Here is a 25,228-nt window from a genome sequence, read left to right as displayed (position 1 = left end):
TTCAAATTTTGAGTATGATTTTTTTAGTAGAGAGAATTTTTTTTAATAAATCTTTTTGCAATACAAATTTAAATTAATGGAAAGCCCAATAAAATTATCAAACATGATAGAAAACAAAAAAAAATCTGTCTTCATTCGTAGAACTCGAAACCTTCAAAAAGAAAGAAAAAGGATGCATGAAATTGATGTAAAGCAAAGGTGGGGATAGACACAACTGTTCTTCATTAAAAGGACATTTTATATTGGATATCCCCACTTCCATTTTCTTCTTTTTAAAAATTTAATAGAGTGAAATGGAAAGTTCCAAGTGGAGATATCAGAAAATAGCATTATCACATAATCATGTTAATTGTTAAATAATGTGTCTCAAAAATCCAAGGTAAGGTCACGTCTACTAAATTTTTGTAGTTCGATCCTTTTTGAATTCCACACATAGCAAAAGCTTAACGCATTGAATTGTCCCTTTCATGTGAATTAGGAAAAAAAAGAGTAGAAAATTGAGTTTTCTAAATCATGGTAATTTAGAAATATCAATATTTTGAAAATTGATGCATGGAATTTTAAAAATCTATGTTTATATATGAAGATTTGAATCTATCTTGGCAAAGTAGGATAAATTCTGCGTATGTAGACACCACTTTCTCTATCCAATTAGGGTATGATTTCTTAGACGGCGGCCTCATTAAGGGTCTGACGTCAATTTCAAGCTCCTGTAGCGCTTCGACCATAGACTTTATTTATGAGATTACATCGAGTATTTTGTTGTTATTTTACTAGCGGAAGAAATTAGAGTTTTTTCTAGAAGTCTTTTCAATTTAGTGAAAGAGTTTTTTTCTTTCAAAGCTGCTTGAGAAAAAATAAACAAACGTGACATTTTTTTAACAAACAATAGCTAAAGTAGTTTGTATATTATTTCGAAGATTTTGTGTCCCTTGAGAAGTTCAAAAGAAATCACGTCTCAAAACAATATAAAAAACAATGATACAAGTTGACTTGTGAACAAATTAATAAGTGTTAATGATCCTAGTAATTATAGATTATTATAACTTTGTAATGTTGTTCTTCCATTTGATTTTCTCTACGCACATAATAAGAATCAAAATCGGATATTAGATTGATACTTTTTTTAACTATTCGATATTCAAAATCCATTTAACTAATTCAGATTCATTGTACACAAATTTTATTTATTAAAAAAGAAGCACTCTCGTATTAAAAAAAATTCATTATTAAAGCTCAAAATTGAGATCTTCACTCAAGGACGGAAGAATATTCCAAAATTTCTTAAGTGATGTAACGTGCCATCTTTAGGATAATCACTTGACAAAAAAGCTGATTTATTAAAAATTGACTTGCACAAATTTTATATATCATCATTGATACACTACAATTGCTAAACAATAGATAAAGGTTTGACAAACAATTATTTATGCTTAATTTTTACATTGTAATGATCATAAACAATTTTATGATTATTTACCATAATCACCAAATATATATAGTATATTCCTTTTCATTTACCATAATCACCAAATATATATAGTATATTCCTTTTCATATATGACATGTTCATTTATCAAACACATTTGACACGAGATTGGTATGGAAAAATAAAATAAAATATTGTTATAGAAAATAAGTAACTGATTAGAGAGGATAATGAATCATACTAAGATACAATCCAAACAGGTTATAGAAAACAATAATGAGGATTTTTTTACAAAAATCTGTTGAATCAATGCCGCGTGAAGGTAGAAGGGTCAAGGGTCGTGAACTTTTTTTCCCGCAATAGGGAATAGTTGGCACAAATAATGCAAGTGTTATTTGGAATGATTGAACGTAAAGCACCTACAATTAACTTCTTAAGTTTGCCGTCAACTTAAAAATTCAGTCATTGATAAACATTGAGAAACTATCAAATTGGAGTATCACATGGGCTAAGAAAACTTTCGATACAACGGTGAAATGCATAGAATTTGGAAAAAAAAATACCATATCTAGAATTTATATACGATAAATTAAAATAGATATCATATTAATTAAATATCAAAAGAATACTTACCACGCTGACACAACATTCAACGATAAGTATACAAAATTATACCCAACATTCATTGGTGAGTATACAATATTAGTGTTAGTTAGATGTAAAAGAAAACATATTGAGAGTTTTTCATGGAATTCGGGGATTAACTCACAATCGCCACAATCTCTTCTTTTCGGATGATTACTTTGTGGTGAATATTTTATGGGTACTGAGAAAAATTTTCACAATGTAATAACCTACAAATCATACAGAATATACAAATCGCACCAAACAAGTATTATGCGACAGACTCAACTCTAAGGATATTAACAAAGATATTGAGAATTACAATGAGAAATATAACAATAATAACACGCTCAATTATATAACATATCTTAGGGTCAAGAGAAAAGTAATCCAAAAGAGTGTAGAAAAGAAAGTACTAAAATTAGAAGAAATAGTGATATAAAAAGAATTTGGGCATAGGAGAAAACTACACGTACTTGTAGACAATTTGAAGTAGCCACCATAGAGCGAATCAAGATCAACAACTACTAAATTCGTCTTTTCCAATCCAAACTCGCTAGACCCACAAAAAATGACAGCAAATCTTGGAGAAAAAATGGAACCACATGAAGAGTAGTAAAGGATTGAGGAAGTTTGAAAGAATTTGAACAGTGTGTAGAAAATCCAAAATTTGGGGAAGTGGGTGTGAGGGAAAATCAATCAAAATAGGAATCTGTTTATCAGGACCGAAAGGGGGCGGCAAAGCGTCGGAACCACAACCAATTGTGGTTCAGAGGCTGTCGTCCCCAATTCAAGCAGTAACAGCAGCTGCTGCGTCATCGTTTAGGGAGAATAGTTTTGGTGCTGGTGATGGTGCGAAGATGAAGGGTTTATTTAAGTCTAAACCCAAGACTCCTGTTGACGTTGTTCGTCAGACCCGTGAACTTCTTATGTATGTTGAACGGGTTAATGATACTCGAGAGGGCAAACGAGAGGAAAAGGTTTCAAATTTTTCAGTTCATGATTGATTGTTACATTGTCTAGTTTTGTTAATTTGTGAATTAGTGAGCTGAAGGGTAAGGTTTACGTAAACACTATCCTCTCTAGACTCCACTTGTGGGATTACAAGGGATAATGGAGAGAAATAGATATTGAGGATTCATATTGCCGACCTCAGCTAATTTGGTTTGAGACTGAAGTTGATTGGTTTGGTTAATTTGTTTGAGTGGATGCTTTTTGTGATCTTCTTATCTATGTTGAGGGGATTCCTGACACTCGCGAGGTCAAACCAGAAGAAAAGGCTTGAAAATTTTCAGTTTTTTAGTTGATGATTGATTGTTACATTGTCTAATTTGTATTGCTTTTTGTTTGGTGGCGTCAATTTTTTGGGGTAAGACTTTTGAAGTTGGCGTAGTTTGTGAATTAGTGAGCTCAATTGAGTAACAATGGATATAGAGGATTATATAGCCGATCTCAACTAATTTGGTTTGAGATTGAAGTTGATTGATTTGGTTCAATTTGTTTGAGTCAATGGTTTTGAATTAGCTTGTTTTGTGAGATTCTAATGTATGTTGAGCAGGTTTGCGACACTCGTGAAACCAAATGAGAAGAAAAGGTTTTATTTTTATTTTTATTTTTGCAAAATTGTTACCTTGTCTTGTATTGAAAGAAAAATGGGACCCGAATAGAGCAAAATATATAGGGAATTATATCTTCGAGCCTAACTAGTTTGGTTTCGAGGCATAGTTGATGATTGATCGATCAATTGTTGGAGTGAGTCTTTTTGAAGTGGCTTAGTTTGTGAATAAGTGACCTGAAATTAGTAGAATGGATATTGAGGATTCATATAACTGAACTGAATGAATTTGATTTTGGACTGAAGTTGATTGATTTGGTTCAATTTGTTTGAATCAATGCTTTTGAATTACCTTGTTTAATGGAAATTTTCAGAAATGGGATAGCTTTAGTTGGTCCAATTTGGATCTGGTGCATTTGCTTGTGATCAAAATTTATTTTTTAATTCTGTAGATTGCTAAACAAGCTATGGAAGTGGCGGATAAGTGCAATGGATTGAATTGGTTCAGTTTGTTTGAATGAACATTTTTGAATTAGATTGCTTTGTGAATTTTTTAAGGAATGCAATAGCTTTAGTTGGCGCAATTTGGATCCCAGTCATTTGCTTGTTATCAAAATTTTATTTTATTATGTGGAACACTAATTGCTAAACAAAGAATGGAAGTGGTGTATAAGTTCTTTCTAGTGACATGCAGTATTCTTGATTTGTTTTCTATGTTCTGGAATATTGTGATTGAATCAACAGTGAGTCAGTGACAATGACTATTTTGAATGTCGCTGATATAGATTCTCAATAATTTGGTATATATATATATATATGACAGTACTGTTATATGAACTATTATATTTTTTGATTATGTTTAGTAGTGTTTGTTATGCACTTTTTTTTAATGAAGTTGTACCCTTTTTATTCTTAAATGTATATTTGCAGATGATAGAGTTAAGCAAGTCAATCCGGGAATTAAAGATCATTCTTTATGGGAATGGTGAATCCGAACCTCTTGCTGAGGCTTGTGCTCAGTTGACCCTAGAATTCTTCAGAGAGAACACGCTTCGACTGATAATTAATTGTCTTCCCAATTTGAATTTAGAGGTAAGGTAACATCTTCTGTACGTTCAGAAAGTTGCTTACGGTCAGATTGTCTCGCTCTTGCCACATCACGGGTCTTATTTATGTCTTTTTTTTGGGAGAGAGTATGATCTGGTTTTTGTTCTCTGATCTTTATGATGGTTCTACTACATTATTCGATCATTTTGAATTGGAGTTTCACTTCTGTTAAGCCTGTTATCTTGTTCTTGTCTTCTCCTTATTTTCCTATTAAAATGATGTTTCTATTTCACAGACCCGCAAAGATGCTACTCAAGTAGTAGCAAATCTGCAGAGACAGCAGGTTCAGTCACGACTGATTGCTTGTGATTACTTGGAAGCAAACATTGATCTGATGGACAAATTAATAATAGGGTAAGCTACAGTACACAAGATATTCAAAATCTGGTGTCTTGCTAGTATGATGCTTTGTCCTGCATTGTCAAATGCGTCATGTTTAGTAGTTATTTCTTTAAGTTTTTCTTACCTTTACTTTCTGACAGACTTTTCTAATCTGTATCCCTGTGAAAGCTAGGTCAGATTATTTCGATGAAAGAAACCATTTTTTAGATATAGACTTTTAGACTATAGAGTTCTTGTTTTTTTTGTACTGACAAAAACTTAGGTTCTTTTATTCCTTATATTTTATTGTGTTCTGGATCTAATCCTTGTTATCAGGATTTTCTTTTGCTTGAAACACTTCCCTTTTTGGTCCTCCAGAAATATCAGCTCTACACCATGACAAACTCGAGATTAAATTGAGATTAAGCAGAGACCTTATTTTCTTTATTAGTCCAAATGATAGTATTTACTGGACCTTCATAATGTCATCTGTGTTGTTATCACATAAATGGGATGAGGAAATATTCTCCGGCTGCATTTTTGCAAGTATGTTTTCAGATAGCTTCTAGGAACTTAATTTTTGGGGGGCAAAAAATGTTTCTGAGGATTCCTGTTGCTAATCTCCTGGTTGTGTGTTTGCTGACTTCTGATGATCCTTTTCCCATGTCATCTAGGTATGAGAATACAGATATGGCTTTGCATTATGGTGCAATGTTGAGGGAGTGCATTCGCCACCAGAGTGTTGCAAGGTAAACCACCTGAACCTATATGGTGGGGTTTTTCCATCTTTTAGTATACTGTCTAGAAATTTTTTCTTTGCTCCTTCAAGTTTATTGGTGTTAAGATATTAATTTATCTGACTTTCTGGTGAAATAATTAGTTTCTTTGATTACTCTCTTTCTAGTCCCTGATTATTGCTTGGAAACATAAAAAAGTAGCTCCGTGCTACTAAATGGGTCTTTTTCTAATAACTTGTATTTCCTCTTTTGTTTTTAGGTATGTCTTGGAGTCTGAGCATATGAAGAAGTTTTTCGATTATATTCAGCTGCCAAATTTTGACATTGCTGCTGATGCTGCTGCCACTTTTAAGGTTAAATGCTCTTGATCATGATTCTGGAATGATTATCACTGTCTGCTTCTCCTTTGCCTACCACACATCATTAAGTTGGTAGAAAAAGCAGAAAGTGAAGCCTTTTTGCTACTTTAAATTAGAAATAATTCAATAAGAAGTAGCTGCATTAGTTTCATGGGAATTCATTCAACATTGCTTTCATCCATATTTATAGGAGAAAGTTATTGTGGAATGGGGTGATTTGTTTCTCCTAGAAGCAAGCACTTGTTGGCAAAGTGGCTCTGGAAATATATAGCTTTTCCTATTCCGTAAGAATAGCTTACCATGAGTACTGTGATGTTATCCTTATCGGCTTGTAATTCTTGATCAGGAACTCTTGACAAGGCACAAATCAACAGTAGCTGAATTTCTTTCGAAGAATTATGACTGGGTAATGAAAGTTAATTATTTGGATAAGTGTTTGTATTGAATGTGTGCAAGCATATTGTTTGAAGTATCTATTATTTCTTTTGAAGAATCATGCTGCTTGTGGCTTTATTTTCATTAACGTTCATAATGCTCTCAAGCTACTTCTTCAATACTAGTTCCGGTTACTCTATTAAGTTCTTGTTATGATTACATGATTGTGAGGTCATCTTTTTCGTTCTTGAGTGTTTCGTGGCAATGTGTTAACCCCATGGGCACTAGGCAGTAGTATTATAATTTTAAATTGGGGACCTTTTTTCTGTTGCTCCTATTGTCTATTTCATCCAGGTTTATGGACCCCCTTCCCCCAAAAAAATAAAAAGAAAACTGTTGTTTATTTGCGTTAGTAGGTTTGTGAGGTGATATCTGCTGTTTCCAGTCTTCTTATTGGGTTGCATATGAATGACTTGTTAGTTCTGGAAAATAGATTTATGTTAACTCATACACCGTCTTGTGGTTCTGGTTTCAGTTTTTCACAGAGTATAACTCAAAGCTGCTCGAGTCTAGTAACTACATCACCAGAAGACAAGCTGTCAAGGTAAGGGATTTGTCCCCTCTTTGATGTGGAAATATTCGGTTGAATAGTCTATTTCTGGTAATTCTGGCATGAGTTTTGTTTCTTTGAAATCTCTCACATTTTGCTAAGAATCTAAGTGTAAGTTTGGGACGTTATATTATGAATCATTAATGTACAAAGTGCATTTCTTTTGTTAAATTTCTCCAGATCTTATATTATGAATCATTAATGTACAAAGTGCATTTCTTTTGTTAAATTTCTCCAGATCTTACACAAGTGATGTTTTGTTGACTTGAATGCTGATCTGCATTTTATGGAAGAATTCTTTTTCTTTTGCACCTTTTTCCTCTCAATGGATGTTCATTTGTAGTTTTATTAAGAACTCGTTAGAAAATACATAGCAGTGTTATCAAAAGCAAAAAAAGGCCAAAACGCTCTAAGGACCGTTGGAGCTTTAAGTGCAAATAAAGTGTGGGCTTTAATGAAAAAAGGCACAATGGAAGAAAAAAAATACAAATATACATGTTGAGTCCAAGACTAATAATTATAAGCATGAATGACAAATATATGTTCAAAGAAATTGAAAAATTATACGGTGAAATATCGATTTTTTAGTGTCGCTTCTAGAGGCTCATTAAATGAAAAATATATCTTAGAACCTTGATGACGACATTGAAGTGCACATTAAGCAAGGCGAAGCGCTCAACACGTTATTAGCCTCGTTATAGGGCTTAAGTGCGCCTTTGACAACGCTTGTACATAGTAATGTACATTTTAGGTTGAGTATTGGGAGGGAATCCATTCATATTAAAGAAGAAAATAGGAGGAAACTGTAATCTGTGCAAGGCACACCAGATACTCTGAGGTGGAAACACCAAAGGGACAGAATGTTACTGTTAAGAATTTAAGTCTGTCTACAAGATGGTATCATCAGCCATTGCATTAAACTAAAGGCTTTTGAAGATTATGAATAAAGCTATGAAGCTCATATGACCAAAAAAATTACAAAGAAGGGGATTTTTTATTTTTGTTAATTGTGTCGAGAGGCATGATGAATAAACTAGTTATTTGTTGCTGCACTGTTTGTGGCGATGCTGTTTAGATTATTTCTAAATCCATGTGGATTGAACTGGGTTATGTCAATGTTTGTAAACAACCCTCTCTTATGCTGGTCAGGCGGGAGGGTGAAAAAGATAGTAGAAGCATATGGAATGTCATTCCTGCACATATATTTTGGGTTATTTTATGAAAGGTATGTGAGATTCTTTGAAGGAAAAGCTGAACCATTACATAGGCTTAATATAGATGCTGGTCTTTTCTGGCTTTTTTTATGTCGTAGAAAATATAAATTACTTAGAAACTCCAATCATATTCCATTGTTTGAATCCTATGATGTGTGGAAAATGACTCCTATTAAATGTACATATTTAGCACTTTCACAATGTTGTTGGACTTATAGAAAATTCTGAACTTTTTAAATCTTTAAAATTATCTGCTTTATTGTTGCAGCTCTTGGCAGATATGTTGTTGGACCGCTCAAATTCTGCTGTAATGACACGTTATGTTAGTTCAAGAGATAACTTGAGGATTCTCATGAATCTGCTTAGGGTATTGATCACCTTCCTTCTTGCTCACTATCACTGTTTGTTTTTTCATTCCTCGTTTCTCTTTCCATGTCCGCATTCTTTTGGTGCAGTTACTTCCATTTGCTTTCTATTCTCTAGTTATTCACTATGCTTCTGTATATACGCTTTCTGTGATTGCTAATTTAGGGTCAGACATGAATAAATGGGTGGAAAATATGGCATTGATTTAAATTTGGAAGTTTCGACATAAGTTACTACAAGAATTGGTCAAAGCCAAACCTATACATGTATATTAACAGATTATGACTCTTGATTTTTTTGGGTCTGTACCTGTTAGTATGGGGAAGAGCTTTTTCTTCCGTCACTTCAGCTGACATGAAAAAGCCTAACATCGATGAGTAGTTTACAAATGTTCTTAATTAGTATTGCTTTAATTATCCAATATTGATTGCTGAGTTTCTCTTTGGCAGGAGTCGAGCAAGAGCATCCAGATAGAAGCATTTCATGTCTTCAAGGTACCCTTTTTTGTTTCGACATTGTTTCCTGTATTAACTCCATTTATCAAATGCTTTGTCTCTAAACTTTTATAGCTTTACAGCTATTTGCGGCAAATCACCACAAACCTCCCGATATTGTTGGCATCCTTGTAGCAAACAGAAGCAAACTTCTTCGCCTCTTTGCCGATTTTAAGACTGAAAAAGGTACAAAACACAATCGAAAAGAAAAGAAAAGAACACACCATATCGTGTGAAAGCATGGTTCATCGTTGTCCTTACTCGTCTTTTGTTGTGTGCAGAGGATGAGCAGTTTGAGGCTGACAAAGCGCAAGTTGTCAAAGAAATTGCAGCCCTTGAACCGAAGGAAAACAAATAAATTGCAGTCGAGGAACGCTTGATAGTGTGTCATTTTTTCTGAGTTGTTGAGTCTGTGTTGTATGTTTAATACATTAAAAAATGGTGTTTCTCTACTGAGCAATAATATCTTTATTGAATCTTCATCAGTGCCATTACTTAGTCATTCATTTCTGGTCTTTCACATTCACATTACTGAATAAACAAGTTTGATTTGTAGTTCCCTTGTTTTGTGCTTGTCAATATCTCAATAAAGAAAGAAGCTGGCATTTGGGGTTCAATATTTATTATATATACATAAAAAATAATTTTAATAATATATAAACAGTGTAATTTTTCATCAAAGCGTTGCTTTTATTTTTAACCTTTTAAAAGGTTTAATTTTAAATAAAAAGAAGTCAGCACAGCTGCCAGAGGGAATTCACAGACAGAGAGAATAAACATAATGCATAAATATACTATTTAATTTGGTTTTAGCTTGCCCACTTAAATTTGTATAAGATTCAATAAGTAGACACATGCCTAATACGCAACACATTGTCATGTAAGACTCATTAGTCTATTTGTTTAATTTTATACAAATTAATTTACCCTATTCAAGCAGAGAAAGAGAGATAAAACCTTAGGAAGCATCGACTCGTTTCAATTATGGAGATGACTACACCAGAGAAGAAGAAGAACAAGTCGAAGTTATTAGCAAATAGACAACTTTTCAAAGCTCAAAACAGGAAGCAGAAATTGATCTCCTACTATTGTTGTCCTTTATCATCGTCGGTTCAACTGGGTGAGAATATACAAAAACTTGATTTTTGCTATGGAACCCCTCAATAAGAGAATCAATAGTACTTCCAAATCCAAAAACTCCATTGGCGGGAAGCATTTGTTGTTTGGGATTGGGTTATGACTCAACTAGCGGTGACTATAAGATCCTGCAAATTGACTCTAATGTACGTGGTCTCAGGGCATCTAGTCAAATTCTCGCATTAAAAAGTGGTTGCTGAAGAAATATTGATAAATATTCTCTTGTCGTTTGGAATTTATTGAGTCGTACATTTTCTTTGGCAATGGTACATGAGGCGTTTCATTGGATCATTGTTATTGGAGACTATACTGTGGTTAGAAAAAGATATTCTCTTGTTTTCATTTAGTATTTCAAATGAAGTGTACGGAGAGATGCCATTGCCAGAGCAAGTATTGCACTCGACACTCAATTATGGCGTTTCAGTAATGGAAGGACTGCTTTGTGTTTATTCTACTATTCATCTGCCGGTGGAAGGGAGGTTTACCCTATGGATAATGAAAGATTATGGTGTTAAGGAATCGTGGAATGTATTGTTTACTATAGTTGATCCGTTGATTCGTCTTTTCCAACCAAAGTTAATTTTTTTTCTTCTTATTGTCTTTGCTTATTATTTAAAATAATCATGTCTTGTTCGTAATTACGCGGCTCCTTATCATTGGTCTTAGTATTTTAGAACTCAATTGGAGCTCTTTTATTGGTTAGTGCCTCTCTATTATAACCTTTAAATAGTTTACTTCACACATTTATTACTGAATATAAAGTGTGTCTCAATTGAACAATGCTGCCTCTCATAGAAGTTTTAAAGAACTTTCTCCATTCAAGTCCTCTGTCAACTGATCAACTTGAGCCTCTATTTCTAGTGGAACCAAATACAATAACAATATCTCATGAAAGAAAGAAGTTAGGCATCCCAGCCTCTTCGGGTTCAATATCTATTATATATACATCAAAAACGTTGAAGCGTCACTTTTTGTTTTTAACCTTTTAAAAGATTTAATTTTAAAGGCAAAATAACCTGAGAAACCCCTATATTGTTGAATCCTCATACTCATTACTTTGCCGACTGAACCCTTTTATTTTTTTTACCCCTCCCAACTAAAAAACGAACCAAGTACAAGACTCTCCCAAATCATTCTGCTAATTTTAAATACAAAGAAGTCAGCAGAGTGGCCAGAGGGAATTCACGGACATTTACCCCTTGTTTGGATTGTTGTTGCCCATTGTATTGTATTGTTAATCTAAATACAATCTTTGTTTTGATTGTTACTTAAATTATATTGTATCATATCGTTTAAATTCATCGTTAGGTAACGGCGAAAAGAGTCATTTTATGTAACGGCCAATTTGGTGTGATCGCGTCGTTACCTTAATATTTTCTTCTCATTTTGTCTTTATTTATTATTTAATGATTATATTTCATCTTTTATCCTATCTTTTTCGAGTAGCTCTACCCCGTATCCTACTTTTTTTGTAAGTTTATCATTCAAATCATGGAGGTATGATATTATGTAACGACGAAGCAATGAGTCTTTTCAATTATGGAGATGACTACACCAGAGAAGCCGAATGAGGTAAAGTTATTAGCAATTCAGTTTTTTTTCTTCAAATTTTCTAATTGTTAGTATTGTCTGATTGTGTATTCTTTTCTATCTAGCCCATGGCAACTCACTTTCAAGACGAAATACTTATGGATATCCTCAACAGGTTATTTGTGCGTTCTCTTCTTCGATTCAAATGTGTTTCAAAATTTTGAAAAACATTAATCGTCGATCTTTATTTTATAAAGAAGCATCTCAATCATGCCAAATATGACAAAAATTCTCACAAACTTCTTATTAAGGAATTATACCCACGTGGTATAACTCCCATGTATTGTTGTCCTTTATCGTCGATTCAATTGGTTGAGGATGTACAAAAACTTAATTATCCTACAAGTTTTATTCGAAGGTATTGGAAACTCAAATGTAATTGTGATGGCTTGGTTATTTTCCGCGTTTTCCATGATACTAGTGATACACGGTCCGTACTTTTGCTATGGAACCCCTCCACAAGAGAATCACTAGTACTTCCAAATCCAGAATTACCACTAGTGGGCAACACTAGTTGTTTGGGATTGGGTTTGGGTTATGACTCGATTAGCGATGATTATAAGATTCTTAAAATTGACAGTAACGAACGTGGTTCAGGGACATCCAATCAAATTCTCGCATTGACAACAACAACATATTTAGTAAAATTTCACAAGTGTGGTTCAAAAAAAATAAAGTGTACGCAAACTTTACGACTAACTTATGAAGATCAAAAAAAATTGAACAAATTTTAAAAAGCTGATCTTCAAATATTTTAAATTTTTAATTTTTTTTCCGAGTAAAATTCCAAAAATTATAACTTTACTTAAAAGATGAAAACCAAAAAATAAAAAACACAAAAAACGCACACCAAAAAAAACAAAACATAAGCATATCCTCACGTTGCATAGGCATATTCCACGAACCTCTGTTGTTGCTTTTACCAAACTGCCGTTCACTTGTAGTTAATTGATGGAAATATTTTATTTTAAAAAATAGTTTGATATTCCTATCTTATTTAGACTATCTTATTTATACATGAATAAATATCAATTTTTAAATAAATTTAATTTATTATTTTAACTTTGAATTATTATTTCAATTAGGGGTATTTCAGGTCCAACAAATTTTGCCTATAGATAATTATATATTCACATCATATTTTTCTCTTTTTCTTCTCATAACTCAATTAAAATATTGACTGATTTTTAAGATGGCGCAAAATGGTAGAGCTCTTAAATCTCTGCTTAGAAATTTTTGCCCGAATACTTATTAATCATATTATTAAGAATTTGTAAAAAAATTGTTTGTTTTTAAGAATGCCGTTGTTTGAATTTCAGGTTCACTTGAAGAGTTTCTTGATGTTGCAGTTGAAGCAGCTAAAAAAGCTGGAGAGGTAGATATATTTGACCCAATTCATTCTTTTTTTTGTCTTTTCTTTGAATAATTTTAGCTACTTACATTGTAAAGATTCAATTTTTAGCATGAATAATCAAAAAAAGATTCAATTTTTAACTTGAACAATCAAAAAAGGTTTAATTTTTTGCTTGAATAATCAATAAAAGATTCAACTTTTATCTTGAACAATCATAAAAAGATTCAATTTTAGCTTGAAAAATCAAAAAAGACTCAATATTTAACTTGAATCATCTAAAAAAGATTCAATTTTTAGCTTGAACAATAAAAAAAGATTCAATTGTTAGCTTAAACAATCAATAAAAGATTCAATTTTTAGCTTTAATTTTTTCTTTATTTCTTCGTTTTGCATTTATGTGTTTTGCAGATAATTCGCGAAGGATTCTACAAGACTAAGCATGTGGAGCACAAAGGAGTGGTTAGTGCCTGTATAGTTTTTGGCTTGGCCTTTGTTGTTCGGACTCTTCAAAAATTCTGATGGGCGAGTGTCATGTCCTTCGAAAATAGATTTTTCGAAGATCTGACACGGTTGTAAAATCATTTTTGGAGAGTGTGAGACTCTCCAATAACGTTGCAAAACCTGTGTTGGATCCTCCAAAAATGCACTACTTTTGGAGGATCCGGACACACACCTGACGACATTTTTGAAGAGTCCGAGCAACATAGGTTTTGGATTTTCCTTGTAAACAAATGCTTTCTATCAACCTGTGATCTTCATGAAGAGCTATTATTGCTTAATTTGAATATCGAGATACTACTTAGAGAGTGAACCATGTTTATGTGGCTTGAGTTTGAGCATGAACTATGGTTTATTATCCAGTGGGAACTAGTTGAGAATGAGTTATTTATTGCTGAAAGTTACTCATCTGTTTTGTTTTTGGCCAAAAGATGTGAAATTTGGTTGATTTTTTTTTTCTTTCTAATGACTGAGAAATCCGGATTTCGTGAGACCAACCTTAGGACCAACCGCAGCCTCCGGAACTAGGGGATATGCGCCTGCCCCTCTACCCCTCTCCACTTAACCTGGCTTAGTCACATGATGCAGCTATCTTGATTGTTTCTGTCTCTTGTTTTAATCTATGGTTCGTTTTGTAAAATTAAATCTATGTTATTCATCCAATGTAGGTGGATTTAGTCACAGAGACTGATAAGGCATGTGAAGATCTCATTTTTAATCATCTCAAGCAACGTTTCCCCAGTCATAAGGTTCGCTTGCAGATCTTGTATCCTTAGTTATATCACTTTGTTTACTGTATCATGAAAAGATTGTATCGATCTGTTTCTGGCTCTTTGCTGCAACATCTGTCATCTTCAGTTCATTGGTGAAGAAACAACTGCTGCTTGTGGAAATTTTGAGCTGACTGATGAACCAACTTGGATAGTTGATCCGCTTGATGGAACCACTAACTTTGTGCATGGGTAATCTTAAATTTCTCCATATTTTGATAGAACTGTTTTATATGATTCATGAAGCCGCTCAAGCTGATCGTTGTGAAACTTGACTGACTTCAGGTTCCCTTTTGTCTGCGTATCTATCGGTCTCACAATTGAGAAGAAACCAACGGTTGGTGTTGTTTACAACCCAATTATCGATGAGGTAAGATATCTCAATCAACAATGCTTCAATTCCAAATTAGTTGAGTTCCGCTGTATGAACCCTCTACATCCATTTCCTTATATTTAGGTCCAACTCATTCCAATACTAAATCGTTTATCTTTAGAACAAATAAGAGATACTCTATAAACTAAACGTTCTCTAGATTTCAGGCTTGACCCTACACAAACATACAAGTCTCTAACCAGAATAAAATATTCCTAAGAGTTTTACAGCAACTAACCTTTATTTCCAACTAGTTCGTTTTGCCTATCTGGTTCTTTTACTTCCATTTATTCTTTTGTTTGCTATGTTTGTATTAATTCAGAGAAATAACGGGTAATTTGGGACAACTTCCTTCAAGTAGGTAAGAAATCATGACGTCCATATGGCATAGAGTTTTGCATCCTACTTATTTCTAACATAAAATTAAGAGAGAAACCCTCACGGACCAGCCGGAACCGAGAGAGAAATAGAAAAAAACAGAGAGGATCCTTACACATGAATAATAGTGATCAATTTGTTGTGGCTCCTTGACTTGTGGTCAAATTGGGAGCTGTTATTCGTTTCTTTTTAAAAACTGTGGTGTCCGGGACAGCTTGCACACACCTCGACTAATTCCATGAGATACATGTCACCTCCCACCAGCAATATGTACTAGTTAACTCTGTCAACCAAGGCTAGAACAGTTCAAAACAAACCACCTAGTGTTTTGTCTTTGCTGGAATTTGAACCTGAGACCTCATGGTGCTCAACCCACTTCATTGACAACTAGGCCACACCCTTGGGTGCTTATTCGCTTTGTTTATATTGTTTCTGGGTGAATTGATGGTTCAAGTTAGTAAGAAGATTTTTGCTTTTGACATGCAGCTTTTCACTGCAATAGATGGGAAAGGTGCTTTTCTCAACGGGAAGCCTATCAAAGGTATTGTTGCATATTGGTTATGGTGTAGTTTTCACAACATCATGCCTACAACCTATCGATCTCTAACAAGTCTTCTGCCTTGTTTTAACACCCGCAGTATCTTCACAGTCTGAACTCGTGAAGGCTCTTCTTGCTACGGAGGTACTTGACCTTCCTTTATTTTTTTTGCTTAATAATAGCATCTCCTAATGATTGATTACAATTGCAACCCCGCTGAAATCTTTCAATGAAACCTGACACAGAGAGAACAATTCGGTTCATCTGTTCTGCTGTAACTATGGTTGATAAGAACATGAAAATTACATTGTTTTCACAATATTTGTCAACTACAATTAATTGAAATTCCATTTTGGTTTGTGTAAACTCAGAAGTAGCATATATTTGGGGAAGTATACCTTCGATTATTTTACTTCAAGCAAGACTGCCCGTCCTGAGTTCTACAAAAATGTGAATAGGATAAACCGGTCAATTAAAAGAATACGGAAACCAGATTCTGATGCTTGTCCAATTCTGGGAACTCTCTTATTCTTAGCCAATATATTTGTCTTCCCTGCAAATCTCTAGCAGCCTCCTATTATATTGAAAGTTTTACTTCATTGTAAGTTGTCAGACAACACTCGGCAATAGTTGTTACAGGGCATTATGGTTATGTTACGGTGAAGTATAAATGTTTTCCTTGAGATATTTTATTTGGACAATTTGTTATAGACCTAGGTGGTGTTGGTTTAGGGTAGTCGTAGGTCTAGGCGTGCCATTATAGTTGCGGTGTTTTGACTATCGCATTACATTTTTTATCGTTATTGTTCTTGTCTTGTAAAATTTACATCGCTTTTCGTTTTTTGTGCCATTATGCTCTCTCTCTCTCTCTCTCTCTCTCTATATATATATATATATATATATATATATATATATATATATATATTTATTTCTTACTTGGGATTGTGTCTTTTGAGCCGAGGGTCTTTCGGAAACAGCGTCGCTATCTCCATGAGGTAGTGGTAAGGTTTGCGTACATCCTACCCTCCCCAAACCCCACTTGTGAGATTCCACTGGGTATGTTGTTGTTGTTGTTGTTGTTGTTATAGACCTAGGTGGATTTATGCCTATCTATGTACTTGTTCACTTATTCTGTTTATATCTTTAGTATACTAGGAAAAGTTACTGACATTTTATTTTACTGGAGCAGGCTGGAACAAACCGGGAGAGGTTAACTGTAGATGCTACTACAGGGAGAATCAATAGCTTGCTTTTCAAGGTTACGCAACAACTATCAAGACATCCAAGTTTTCAGTTAAAAATATGTTTTCCGACAATAAAAAAAAATTGTTTAATCTTTATATTACAGGTTAGGTCCCTCCGGATGTGTGGTTCTTGTGCATTAAATCTCTGTGGAGTGGCGTGTGGAAGGCTTGATCTCTTCTACGAACTTGAATTTGGTGGCCCTTGGTAAGGCTTATAAATTCTTTTCTATCTTGTAACATTTGACATATTGGTGAAAATTTGTGTCTACATATAGGGATGTGGCAGGTGGTGCTGTGATAGTGAAAGAAGCTGGTGGCTTCATATTTGATCCGTGAGTAACATACTTTATTCCTCATGAAATTTTCCAAATAATGAAATAGTATGAGGCGAAGTTTCCATGTTCATTTAGAGGGAAAAAAACATATCTTTCTCATTTTAATGTAAATTAAGGTTTCTAGAGTCGAAAGAATGTGCTACAATGTCCGGTGATTTTGGAAAGTGTTCAAGCTTGTTTCCACATTCAAAAAGAAGTGAAGTTTCGTATCTTAAGAGAAATAGTGATCAAGTTATTCAATCACATATTTAAATATACACCTATATGAAATGGGATAGATGTACAAGTGTTCATAGAGCCAACACCAATTATTTTATGATAAAGGCAAAGTCGATTAATGGATTCATTAATATAGAAATAGACCGATAGTTCGATATCTCTGATGTGTAATTGTTTTTCTTCCTCAGATCTGGTTCAGAATTTGACCTCACAGCTCGACGGGTAGCTGCTACAAACGCTCATCTCAACGACGCATTTATCAAGGCCTTGAATGAATAAGAATGAGAATCATGGAAAATGGAAAGAAGATACTCAAGTTCTGACTCCATCTTCAGGATTCAAGCATTATTTAGCCTAGCAACGATCAAGTCATGCCATTTACGGCTGATTTTTAATTAACTAGGCAAGTCTACTGTACTATCCTTTTCAATATTCAAAGACCCGATAATGGTATATATTTGATTCTTTAGTCCTGGAAGGCCATTTTCCGTCAAAGACATCGATTTGGTTGATGGATAGGGACTTCAGTGATAATAATAGGACATATTTGGTTCTATATTATAAGAAAGCTTCTTGTAAGGCCCATTTCGTTTGTTTGATAGAAAGGGACTTCAGTGGTATAGCTTCACCTTTGTCTTTTGCGTCACTCTTTAGCTTTCATGATTTCGGATTGAAGTTACTTTTTTGCATACATTTTGAATTGTTTATGTTTTAGAGTGTGAACTTTCAAATTACGATCAATTCATTGTGCAGATTCAGGCCAGCAGACTCGAGTTCTAGCTACATCGATTTTACTACTTGTGATATTAACATTAGCTGTTTGAGCCTGATAGTAATCTTGAATCATTGATGAGATATATGTGTCATTCGAGAATCTGAGATGAGATTGATAATTAATTAAAGTAAAGGACTCTACTAGTATTTCCTTTTTTTTCTTTATCTTTGTGGTTGAATAGGAGAATGAGACAAATTCTAGCGGTAAGAGAGCAGTTTGTGATGTGTGAGCAAGACATACATCACAGGTTTGAACACTTCTGTAGACAAAAGCCTAGTTTCTAGGTGGAGTACAGCAGAGAGAAGAACCCGTTATTTATCGAGTTTTTTGAACCATGCATCACTGACCCTAGAAAATGATAATAACATTGGGTCTAATGCAGATGAATAGGAGAATGAGACAAAGTCTAGTGGTAAGAGCATAGTTCGTGATGTGTGAGCAAGACATACGTTACAGTTTCGAACACTTCCTTAGACAAAAGCCTAGTATCTAGGTGGAGTAGGGCAGATAGAAGAACCCACTATTCATCGAGTATGTCTAACCATGCATCGGAACATACAAAGAGAAGAAAGAACACTCTGCTATATATAAAGTACATAAGGAGGAATGACTTACATATGTAAATATCAACAACAAATTCAAGAAAATAAAACCAAAGTTCTCATGATGCTCTAAATCTAAATATTCCTCTTGCATCATGTCCAAGTTTAAACTCTGTAATGTGTCCTATTTGTTCCATTTCCATGATCATTATACCAATTTGCTTCATGAAGACCTTGTGAATTCTTCTCAACAGTATTACTAACAGACTTGTTCCTTTTTATAACCACACACCATGTCATAACTTCCAAGAAAGCAGCAATGATTCCTAGACCAACTAGAGTTGCAATATAAGATGTTTCCCATTTCTTCTGAGGTTTCAAGATGTTCAAACCTTTGAATATGTTAATGATTCCAAGAACAACAATTGAGTAACCAACTGATCTGTGGTAAATATTCCAGTAGATCCTGTGCTTGTGATCCCTTTTTGGCCTTAGAAGCATAGCAGAGACCTGTAACCAAAGGGCATATTCAAAAATATTTTCTATAAGAATGTTCTCCGATGTTCGGTTGGTGCGTAGAAAATATCATTTCGTATAAATAATCGGAGTGTGTTTTGGTGAATTTTAATAATGTCAATAAGTCTTAAGTTGGAACAAGTAATATGAAGTTACTTCAAATGTTAAAGATATTTGCAAGGAAAATGAGTTTTGCTCCATGTTGCTTGGACTCTCTGACATGCACCCATCGGCATTTTTAAAGAGTCCAAGCAACATAGCTTATGTTCTAACCACCAAACGTTGGAAAATGACTTCCTTAGGGAAAATATTTTCTTGAAAAACGACTTCCATTGTACCAAACAGATAAGAAGTGTTGAAGTAATAGTGCAATAAAGAATTATTGGAGTACCTGGAGGGTGGCCAGAGAAAACAGGACAATGCCAATGATTCTATGGGCAGTAAATTGAATACCATTAGACTCACTCCCTAATTGGAGACCAGTAGCCCAGCCAGCAACACCAATAACATAAGCTGTGATTTGCCAAATAGAGTGTAGGTAAAACCATGCAGGGTCTGAAAACACCTTTAAGTACCTTGCAAACAAGATCCCTATAGGCATCATGATCCCCCAACTCACTGCATTTAGGAGTCCATGAAGCTGAAAAGAATCCATTGAAAAAATAAGTTTGCGACTTTACTGTCATGGTGAGTAAAAGACCAGTTACTCTTAGTGCGACAAAAGAAGTTCAGTGACTATATGCGAAATTAAAGCAGACGAATTGGCTTACATTTCTCTTGTTAAATTGTGTGCTTGCTCCTGTTTTAGTAGTTCCAGATTGTCCAGAAAGAAGTCTGAGAGCTCCAGCAGATTGAGTATTAACACCAGAAGTATCATGCATTGCTGGTGAATCCCCTGAAAGTGGACCTTCTTGCCATACTTGGTTCAAAATTGTAGAGTTAAAATCCTCAAGCTTTAAAGTAGCAAAAATAGTGATCTCATTATTCAAATAAGTAGCTGATATATCAGATACATTAAAACTCAAATCCCCTTGTTGTAGTTGTGTTTGATAACTTGTAACAGGTGATGTATAAACTCTCATTTTTCCATCTGATTTTTGATATGCAACAAGTGCTTGTGAACCAACCATGCCTTGTGAAGTTGGATTTATTCCCCATGCCACCCATCTTGTGGAGGCAATCTTAGTGTGTCGATAGGCGATTTTCGCGGTTTTTGTTGAAGGGTTGTAATTCCAATGAAGGAATGAGTTCAAATATGGAAGATCACTACATGAAGTGAACAACATTTGGTTGTTGCTTGTGAAGTTGTAGTTTGTGCATGATTGTGCATAAGTTGATGACACAAACAGAGTAAACAGAACACATGAAATCAAGAAAACACTTGACATTTTCAAGAAAGTAATTATGGATTCTTGAATACTATGTTGTTATTGTTATTATGGTGTTTGGAGAAATGGAATTTTAAGTGTAAATATATAAAAGGGAAGTGGGGTTAAGGTTAGTTAGATAGTTTGGCTGGTAAGATTTCTTTATTATTTTTTAGGGGTTAGGGGTGGGGGGGGGGGGGGGAGGGGGAGGGCACTTGTCAAAGTGCTGCTTACTAATTGACTTATGTTTCAACAACTATTTCCCTTTATTTCACACCTGCACATGTCTAACATTCAACTACAATTGTACTAACCTTGATATTTTCATTAAAGTATGGTCATGAAAAGGGTAATAAAATTTTAAAATAAATGAAAGAATCTTTGAAGAAGAATAAATTTGTTTAGAAGTACAAAAAGTTGCTAATGACTTCTTCTTTCTATCTTCATACATACATTTTGAAGTTAATTTCTCTCCCAGAATACTTAAATTGTGCACAACTCTTCTTCAGACAATCGATTCAATCTCATAAAAGATATACATAAATATTTGTTGTAAAAAAAATATTTCTTTTTATCTTAATTGATTCTAATTCGACATTAAAAGTATATATATATATATCATGAATATCTAGTTAGATTGGATAGAGTAAAACTATTATTATTATTATTCTAACAAACTTCTTTTCTCTTTAGATACCTTTCTTGATGAAGTAGGATTTTCAGTAATTAGAGCAAAATTGTGAATAACTAAGATAAAGTCAAAAATAATTATACGGCTAATTGTTGGAAATCTTAACCACTTCCATTCTTTAATAAACAAGACAAAAATCATACAGTAAAAACACTAATAATGGTCATTGGTTATTCAACTTTTAGACTTAACCACTTCATTATATTAACTACTTATTTTGTACTCTTTTTAACAAATTGAATATTTAATTTAAGTGGGTTTGGGATAGAACATAACTAGTTGGGTTAGGTGCATGATAATAGCCAAGTGACACACAGCTAGGTCAAACCAAACTCCAACCCCCACCCCCCTCAAAGCATCCAAAGGAAAGGGTGACCTAAACCTTTTAAACTTGTATGAAATGTTGCCATTTGGCCTAGAATCCCATCTTCTTGAAACCATTTCTATTTAATTCTTTAATTTAATTAATAAGTAACCGATTTTACTCTACGGGGTGGCCTGGGGCTTCGGACTTTCCATGTTGGAGGTCTCAAGTTTGAAACTCCTTCCCATCGAAAGTAAGAGGTTTGTCTTTAGGGTCAACTTGTCGCATCGGTCTTGTTTAGTGCGGTTTACCTCTCCTATGTGATTTTGAGCTATTGCATAGGAACACAAGTTTTAGCCTGTGCGCACCCAAAAAGTAGCGGCTACGGGTTTTCCTTTTCATAAAAAAAAATATAGGTAACCCATTTTTAGCCCCTTCATTAATGAATAGACCCGTATTTGACCCGTATGAAATATGGACGGGTTGAATTTTGACTCCTTTTTTGCTCAACACATTTTAAATCTGTCTATGATCCAATTCGTGCACTTGTCACTACTAAGTTTAAGATATAGGCATTGATAGTGTAAAAAACATTTAGACAATTATGTTATTTTATAAAGTAATTATAGGTAAATCTTTATTCATAAACGTTGTAGCATTATGAAAATAGTAATTAACGTGCGATTATGAAAATAGTAATTAACGTGAGATAGCAAGTCAAATTACACTTGTGATATAAAAAATATTTACATTCTCAGCATATATAACTCAAAATGTAATTGAATTCCTTATTTTATGCGACTCTTCAATAGTTTTAACCTACTTGTGAAGCACTTTTTTTATCATCTTTTTTGTATGTTTAAGAAAACCATTAAGCTTTAATATGTCATTTATCTCTACGTACAAACTTCACTATATAGCCAATCAATCTCAATTATATCTGCCTTATGTAAATTTGATGGCTATAATTGTAAACAAAGCAAGTGCAATTAGGCTTGAAGGATAAACGCTACATGTTTCGGCCCATTTTGAGGACCTTTTATATAAATAGTGTTTACATATCACTTTTTTAGAAATTTTTGTCAGTTATTTCTGTTTGGGACAAATATTTTTAAATGACCTTGTTTGCAACTTATGGACCTATATAACCATAATCTAAAGATCCTTTTTGAACAAACTAAAAACTCATAAGAAACATTCTACAAATGCTAGACGACATATTAATATTTTGTCTATAAGGTTAAGATATGAACAAACATTTGACCCGACTCTTAGTATTTCTCAAGAGGGTATATTTCAAGGGTTATATTCACGCAACTTTATAAATATGGACAAATAATCTACCACACTCCTAATAATTGTATCATCGTGCAATCTAAATGATGGTCTAAAAAGGGACATTTGCGTAAATCACTTTTCGATATGCCTTTGTTACTATCTTGAAATTTCAAATTCCACAAGTCAAATTTGAAGTTATTATCCATGAACTTCCTTGTGAATTTTGAAACTCTAAGACTATAGTTTGTTTTTCAATTATAGGAACTGAAAAGTAGCTATTTGTAAAAATTTCCCATACCTTTCTTTAAGTGGAAAACTGCAAAAGTACTACTTGTGCAAATATTCAAGAATACCGACCACTGTAATGGGCCAACTAAAAGCCCAAAGAAATTGAGAGGTCCAAAGATTCAAATGGACCAAAAGAAGAATTAACCTAAATAGCCGCATACCTGACTGAATAAATTAAAAATATATTATCGATATAATATATATATATATATAATTCATATATAATATGCATATAACTATATATAATCAGAGAATAATTTATTTATATTGACTAAAAAAAGTAAATTGTGAATCTGTCCAGTTATTTATGTAAAGATTCCACAAGAAACCAAAAAACAACCGTTGTTTTTGAGTTTCAAATTTCACAAATAAAAGTTAAAAGAAAACTTTTTGAATAAGTAAAAGCTAATGAATTACGTCTTTTTCTGGCGGACTAAAATGTACCAAATTAATTGAGTGCTTAGCTTAAAATAAAATTATTATTATTATTGAAAGAAAGTGACTTGTAATACCTTTTCAAGTATACTATAATCTAAAATTAAATGATGATGATGATCTAAGTTGATAGGTCATTTTTTGCAAGGCTGTCCACAAATTGAAAAAGATAATAAGCCCAATTGTTTAAGAAAATTATTTGTGCCTAAAAAATATTTTTTTCGTTTTCCATCCTTCTCAATTCTTTTCGTCTTCTTTAATAAGTTGTCGAACCTTTTTTGCATTGTTGCTAGATAATTTACCCCAAAGTTGAAAATCTATAATAAAAATGTTATATCAACAGTTGCGTCATGAGTGATTATTTTAAGTATCGAAAAAGAAAAGATCTTTAATTTTCAAGTAAGTATTATTATTAATAGGCAACATATATATTATGGTATATATGTATATGTTCCAATTTTATTTATAATAACTTGTCTAAGTGTTAGAGAATGCAATTTAAAAATAAGACAACTCAAAATTCAAATCAAATCATAGAAGGAAAAAAAGAAATTAATATTTGATATATAAATACATACACGTACATTATTTTTGGAAAAATTTCAATCTTTTTTTAGTATACTCTATTTATTCAAGAAGGTTGACCTCCTTCATGTCACAGAGCGAATGTTTTATTTTCAAATCAGTTTCTCGAAGAATTGCCAGAAATCATCTTTAGACGAAACTAAAATTTTGTATTTTCAATAAATGCCGCTTTTTTTAGATAATTAAATTTAGTTTTAAGTCGGTGAGATAAATCAATTTTAGAAAGAAAATAAAAACTTATATATGTAAATATATTTGCAACAAATTTGGACACTGGTGGAGGAGCCTATTATATATATTGTATATTCTTTGCTTTCACGCGTGTATATATTCTCTCACTTTCACCTTAAAAAGCCAAGAGGAATATAAAAAGAGTAACACCTTAATTGATTTTGATAATAAAGAATATATTTTATGTACATATATTTTTAAAATTGATCTAATATTATTCGAATCGTAACGGATCATGTGGGAATTTACACTTCACCTCTCCTAACACACCTAGAACTGAACAGCGGGAGCACATGACAATATAAGTTGGGGACCAATATTGGATACACCGTAGATCGGCTAGCTTAATTGATATCATGAAAAGAAAATAAACTTTGGAACTAGCTAGCTAACTCAATTCAAAAGCTAGTTTAAAAATTGAGGATCATACAAATTAATATATAAAAAAAACATAATAATAATAATATATACATACACATTCCTTCCTTATCCTGCCTTCTTGTGTATACATGAATCTAAACGCTAATAAATAATTCTATTTTGTCCATTATTGAGCTATTTATATGAACTATCAAATCTGTCTCTGTAT

At 33.3% G+C, this 25,228-nt stretch overlaps 4 protein-coding genes across 4 annotated transcripts; 3 read left to right on the top strand and 1 right to left on the bottom strand.

The window, feature by feature from the left end:
- The first annotated feature begins 2,441 nt into the window (after nt 1-2,441).
- On the top strand, nt 2,442-9,673 carry LOC129896005 (putative MO25-like protein At5g47540). The gene is made up of 11 exons (XM_055971819.1): nt 2,442-3,033; nt 4,539-4,700; nt 4,951-5,069; nt 5,711-5,785; nt 6,033-6,126; nt 6,479-6,538; nt 7,043-7,111; nt 8,600-8,698; nt 9,147-9,191; nt 9,275-9,377; nt 9,473-9,673. The coding sequence occupies exons 1-11, from the start codon at nt 2,914-2,916 to the stop codon at nt 9,547-9,549; spliced, it is 1,023 nt and encodes a 340-aa protein (XP_055827794.1). The 5' UTR covers nt 2,442-2,913; the 3' UTR covers nt 9,550-9,673.
- A 666-nt stretch (nt 9,674-10,339) lies between these two features.
- Nucleotides 10,340-11,699, top strand: LOC129884839 (putative F-box protein At3g47150; the record flags this gene model as incomplete). The annotated part of the gene is made up of 3 exons (XM_055959120.1): nt 10,340-10,520; nt 10,648-10,856; nt 11,637-11,699. Coding segments are annotated over 3 exons (453 nt in total), but the record flags the coding sequence as incomplete, so codon positions are not given.
- Nucleotides 11,700-13,026: 1,327 nt separating this feature from the next.
- Nucleotides 13,027-18,255, top strand: LOC129895996 (inositol monophosphatase 3). Its single transcript, XM_055971806.1, has 12 exons — nt 13,027-13,123; nt 13,238-13,293; nt 13,681-13,731; nt 14,439-14,519; nt 14,629-14,732; nt 14,826-14,910; nt 15,778-15,832; nt 15,930-15,973; nt 17,019-17,087; nt 17,178-17,278; nt 17,349-17,405; nt 17,816-18,255. Exons 1-12 carry the CDS (start codon nt 13,111-13,113, stop codon nt 17,904-17,906), a joined length of 807 nt encoding a protein of 268 aa, XP_055827781.1. The 5' UTR covers nt 13,027-13,110; the 3' UTR covers nt 17,907-18,255.
- A 640-nt stretch (nt 18,256-18,895) lies between these two features.
- On the bottom strand, nt 18,896-20,892 carry LOC129885706 (cytochrome b561 and DOMON domain-containing protein At5g47530). Its single transcript, XM_055960097.1, has 3 exons — nt 20,231-20,892; nt 19,852-20,100; nt 18,896-19,454 (listed from the first exon to the last, which is right to left on the bottom strand). Exons 1-3 carry the CDS (start codon nt 20,846-20,848, stop codon nt 19,110-19,112), a joined length of 1,212 nt encoding a protein of 403 aa, XP_055816072.1. The 5' UTR covers nt 20,849-20,892; the 3' UTR covers nt 18,896-19,109.
- Nucleotides 20,893-25,228: the final 4,336 nt, after the last annotated feature.

The sequence above is a fragment of the Solanum dulcamara genome, chromosome 1 (genome assembly GCF_947179165.1).
Source record: "Solanum dulcamara chromosome 1, daSolDulc1.2, whole genome shotgun sequence".
Lineage (NCBI taxonomy): Eukaryota > Viridiplantae > Streptophyta > Magnoliopsida > Solanales > Solanaceae > Solanum > Solanum dulcamara.
Note: the sequence above shows the minus strand (reverse complement) of the source record. Positions and strands in the feature narration are given on the sequence as shown.